Source organism: Gymnodraco acuticeps, unplaced genomic scaffold (genome assembly GCF_902827175.1).
Source record: "Gymnodraco acuticeps unplaced genomic scaffold, fGymAcu1.1, whole genome shotgun sequence".
In the NCBI taxonomy this organism is placed as follows: domain Eukaryota; kingdom Metazoa; phylum Chordata; class Actinopteri; order Perciformes; family Bathydraconidae; genus Gymnodraco; species Gymnodraco acuticeps.
Genome location: NW_022989899.1, coordinates 2250816 through 2256243, shown reverse-complemented (window position 1 = coordinate 2256243; position 5428 = coordinate 2250816). Strand labels below are relative to the sequence as shown.

Genomic DNA, 5428 nt, shown 5'->3' with positions numbered 1-5428 from the left:
CTTCACGTGAAACTATTCAACATCAAGTGCAGTCTATGCATAAATCTGAATTAGACACCACTATCAGAGTTTTTCGAACGGCATATAAAATTGGCAAACATAGCCGGCCATTCACAGACATGCCAATTGATTTGAATGTACAGAAACTGAATGGGCTGAACGTGGGCAGGGTTTTGCACTCCAATAAAACCTGTGGCGAAATCATCGACCACATAGCTCATGAGCTGAAGAAAAAAATGACAAAAGACATTACAGAAAACCAAAGAAAACTCTGTGTTTTGGTCGATGAATCTACCACTATTAGTGGTAAAACGGTGCTTGTTGTGTGTCTACGCTCAGCATTAGCTGATGCTGAGCCCGAAACGTTTTTTTGGGAGCTGATCGAGTTGGATGGAACAACGGCTGAGGACATCACAAAGGCGTTAATGGAGTGTCTTGGAAGAGATTTTAACGAGGACTTTTTAGGTCAGTGTTTCGTTTCTTTTGCATGTGATGGGGCTTCAGTCATGCTAGGGAAGAGAACAGGCGTTGCTACCCAGTTGTGTAGTAAATTCCGAAGCCTGTTTGTGTGGCACTGCTCCAATCATCGTCTAGAGCTGGCAGTTGGGGATGTGGTCAAGGAGGTCTCAGGGCTCAATCATTTCCAGATCTTTTTTGACAAACTCTATTCCTTGTTCCATGCCTCCCCCAAAAATCAGAGGCAGTTAGCGCAGTGTGCGCAAGCAGTCGGACAGCGTCTCCTGGTGATAGGGCGTGTTTTGTCCATCCGCTGGGTGGCTTCAAGTGAAAGGAGCGTCAGAGCAGTCTGGGAAAACTACCGAGTGCTTCATGATCACTTCACAAATGCTGCAAACGACACGAGCAGGGATTCCAGAGACAGAGCAAAGTACAAGGGCCTGGATGATGTGCTCACATCTGCAACGTTTGTCAGCAATCTGGGACTGATGTACGATGCGCTCACAGAGTTCAGCGACCTCTCTCGGCAATTCCAAAAAAGAGAGATGACACTGCCTACAGCAGATAGGCTCTTAACTCGAGAAATACGAGTTTTTGAATCCATGGTCACCATGCCTGGCCCACACATGACTACAGTTCATACAGCTCTAGCTGAGAAGTCCTTCAAGGGTGTTGCCCTGCGTGAGAATGGCAGGCTTGTACAGATTCATGCAGGTCAGTTTTTCCGCAGTATGGTAAAAAATCTGAGACACAGAATGACTTCCACAACCTCCTCTCATGTCAGCACAAGAGAAATCCCATTACATGGCCGGGAGGCCCGGGACAATCAGCTAATCCAGGACATGAAAGTTATCCATCCTGGAAGTTGGCCTGAAGAGGAGTTAGACGTACAGTATGGGGACGTAGAGGTGCTACGTTTGTGCGAAGTGCTGAAAGTGGACAGAAGAGAGACTGTTCAGGGCTTTCGCGAATACAAGGAAACCAGGGCATCCCGTACACCTGCTGCCATGGAGCCTCTACTGAAAGCAGTCCGAACCATCGCTGTCTCCACTAGTGAGTGTGAGCGGGCATTCAGCTGCATGAACGATATCCTTACTGCAAAAAGGAATGCTCTCTCTGTCAGCCGACTGTCCAGCCTGGTTTTCATTAAATGTAATGGACCATCACTAGGACAGTTCAATCCGGAACAGTATGTGAGGTCCTGGCTGGCAAAGGGAAGGAGAAGTGCTGATGAAAGAGCCTGTCCAGCTCCAGCCCCTGATACTGATGTCCCCCAAGGCCTTCTGGAGCCTTTTCTAACAATGTGAAGTATATTGCAAAGCAGCTCACCCAGTGAGAAGACTTTTGGCATAATGTGCCGATTTGTACAGATCCTGGAGATAGAAGGACTTCAGACCAACCAGGGAGTTATCTGATCAGCTTGGTGTTCAATGTAACTCTTTACCATGGCTCAGACTTTATTACTTGCAGTTACAGTTTCTCATTTTAGATTGTGCAAATTTTGCATTTGTTTTTACATGTTCTTTGTTCATGCTCTTTATCATTTTTCTGAGTTGGAAAGTTAGATTGCATCATAGTTTACTTTATACATATTTGTATTCTTCAGTGGTGAAGTATATTGCAAAGCAGCTCAGCCATGTGAGAAGACTTTTGGCACTTTTTCGTTTTTCGTTTTCTGAGTTGGAAAGTTAGATTGCATTCAAAATGTACAGAAATACTTAATTTTGTTAAAGCTTTTTATAAAAAATGCTTCTGACCAGAGCTTTGTTTCCTTGTCATTAATGTTGAACACCACCAGAGGGGCTCTCACCTGAAAGGTCTCAGCTTCATGTGTCTTCAGCAGAAGATCTAGACTTTGATTGCTATATTTTCAGTTAATATTGACCTTACTGAGCTTTAGCCATATCCGCTGCCTATCATAAAAAATGTTAAGTACAGTGAACCTTTCTAAAATATACAGTAGTAAAGAGACAAACCCACCAGCATTATAGTAGCCAAATTCTTGTTTGTGGGCTGTATATATAAAATTGACTTGAAAAAGTTGCTGATTTTAGAGTACTGGCACCTTTTTCATTCCAATTCAAGCACTGGATATATCAACGGGTCAAGCTAGGCGGAATTAGCATACGTTCATTCACGATGGCTCACGTTAGTGATAGTGATGACATCGTTGCGAAACTACTAAACGAGTCTTTTTCAAGAATGAGTTACACGGATAAATTGGAGTTAATTACCAAAGGGCGACCAACACCACAGCTTAATTTGGTTCAAAAAACCAAACGGTTCGAGAGGCATTTTAATATCGGAAATTACGCCAGATACAACTGGATGACCGGATCAACCAGGGAACACAAGCTGTACTGCTGGGATTGCTTGCTTTTTGGAGCGGACAGTGGGTCATGGGCCAGAGATGGATATTCTGATTTAGGAAGTTTATCCAAATTAGCACATCGCCATCAGAATGCTTCAGGTCACCTCAGAGCTACTATTCGGCTTAAAACATTTGGGGACACCAGGATAGAGCTCCAGCTGGATGAGCAACAACGCCGGGGTGTCATCCTTCATAATGAAAAGGTGAAGAGGAACCGAGGAATTTTGAAACGCCTGATAAATTGTGTGGTGTACTTGGGCAAGCAGGAGTTGCCGTTCCGAGGTCACGATGAGAGTGTAACTTCATCAAACAAGGGGAATTACATAGAGTTGCTGGATTAGTGGCAGAATATGACAGCGACCTGCACACACACCTCGCCACATCAACAGTATTTACCGGCACATCTTCAAGGATTCAGAATGACCTGATCAGCGCTGTCGCTAGTGTAATGACGGATAGCATGAAAGAGGAGCTGAGGAAGGCACCTTTTGTTGCGGTCATGTTGGATGAAACGACAGACATTAGCAACGTGGCGCAGATGTCATATGTGCTTCGATATGTCACTGACGATGGGATAAAAGAGCGTTTCTTCAAGTACGAAGATGTGACAGAGGACAAACGAGCAGAGGCCATAGCTACACGGCTGCTGGAGTTCCTGAGGGAGAGTGGCTGTATTGACAAAGTGGTCGCGCAGTGCTACGATGGAGCAGCTGTTATGGCCTCTGGATTGAATGGGGTGCAAGCGAAAGTTAAGGAAACAATTCCACAGGCCCTTTTCATTCACTGCTATGCTCACATCTTAAATCTCGTTTTGTCAAATGGAGCTTCCAAGATAAGAGAGTGTAAGGTCTTCTTCTCCCACCTCTCTGGCTTGGCCACCTTTTTCAGCCGCTCAGCAAAGCGCACCAAGCTACTGGATGATATTTGCCAGCATAGGCTTCCACGGGCAGCTCCTACTCGCTGGTGCTTTCATTCTTGCTTGGTGTGCACAGTGGCAGATAAGACCAGGGAATTGAGAGAGGTAAGATAATAATAACAATGAACGTAATGGAAATATTAACAATAATAAAGAAATGATTTAGTGTTGGAAACTACCCACTCATAAAAACATGAAGGTAAAGAACTATGCTAGTATAACATTAAATGGAAAGCTAATCTTAGTGTTTACTGGAGGTCTATAAGTTGTTTTTTCTAAACTAAGCATTACTCTCGTAGGTGTTCGAGCACATCGTAGACCATCACACAGAGTTTGATGACGAAACTGTTCATTGCTCTGATGGATACATCACCCTCCTTACCAGCTTCGATTTCAGCTTTTGGTTGAAAACCTTCCACGCTATCTTCTCCTACTCGGATGTTGTTTTTGAAATACTTCAGAACAAAGGTTTTGATATGCAGTTCTGCCTGGCCAGAGTGGATCAGCTACAGCGACAAATTGAACAGGAGAAGGGGAACTTTGACATCGTCTACGATGAAACCCAGGCTTTGGTTGGTCCTCCGCGCGGCCGTGGAGCTCAAGGAGACGTTCGTGCACGGTACAGGGAGCTCCACTGCAGCGTAATTGACAGCCTGCTAACCCAGATTTCCAACCGCTTCAGTGACCACAAAAAGCTGGAATTCCTGGCCCTTCTGGACCCGCAACAGTTCGGGCATTACTGTAACTATTTCCCAACTGCTGCCTTGAACAGTTTGATGGAGAGCTATGGCGGATATTTCGACCAGCCTCGACTGCACACGGAACTCGCCGTGATGTACGGCATGTCTGACATTTTGGGGAAAAGCCCAGCCGACATTCATCAGTTTCTCCTCAAAAAAAGGACTGAGTGAAAGCATGAAACAGGTTGTACACCCTCTCATCCATCATCCTGACAATACCTGTGTCCACTGCCTCTGTGGAGAGGTCCTTCTCTGCGCTGAAGCGCATAAAAAGCTACTCGAGGTCCACGACTGGGCAAGTCCGACTGTCAGACTTGGCCTTAATTTCGATCGAGAAGGAATTGCTGATTGCTTTAAAAGCAAAGGATCACCTGCATGACGACGCCATCAAGTTCTTCATCCAAAAAGACAGGAGGATGGACTTTGTGTTTAGGTGATTTGATCATCAAAGGTAAGTCAAAGTGATTTTCAATGTGGGCCGCCGTGCCGACTTAATTCATTTGTAATTGTTACTTGGCTGTGGGTGCCCTGTCATGATAGGTGTTTATATAAATGGTGTTGTTTTGTGTGGTAGAGGGTCGCTGTCATTGATGCGTTTTGCACCCCGGGCCGCTGTTTTGATATTCCGCTGAAGTATACTATAGGCTGTGACGTAAACACTTTTTCTTTTTTTTTTCGAGGGAAGAGGGGGGTGGGGTCAGAGGGCCTAGGTAGAAAAGTCACGGCTCGCCACTGTAATCTATAAATAAATAGACAGACACTTTATCAATCCCAAATTGGAAATTATTTAACAGCAGCAGTGTCTTGCACTCTAAAGAAAAATAACAAACCGGCTATACTTAAATAAATTGAGGTACAAATGTGCGTTGATCTTTTTAAGTATTTCCAATTTGATCGATTATTTGTCACGATTCTTGTGTTTGTGTCACGGTTTTAGTTTTGTGT

At 44.6% G+C, this 5428-nt stretch overlaps 1 protein-coding gene across 1 annotated transcript; it reads left to right on the top strand.

Annotated features, from left to right (window-relative positions):
* The first annotated feature begins 3176 nt into the window (after nucleotides 1-3176).
* Nucleotides 3177-4654, top strand: LOC117539951 (zinc finger MYM-type protein 1-like). Its single transcript, XM_034206325.1, has 2 exons — nucleotides 3177-3848; nucleotides 4043-4654. The coding sequence occupies exons 1-2, from the start codon at nucleotides 3276-3278 to the stop codon at nucleotides 4652-4654; spliced, it is 1185 nt and encodes a 394-aa protein (XP_034062216.1). The 5' UTR covers nucleotides 3177-3275.
* The last annotated feature ends 774 nt before the right edge of the window (nucleotides 4655-5428 follow it).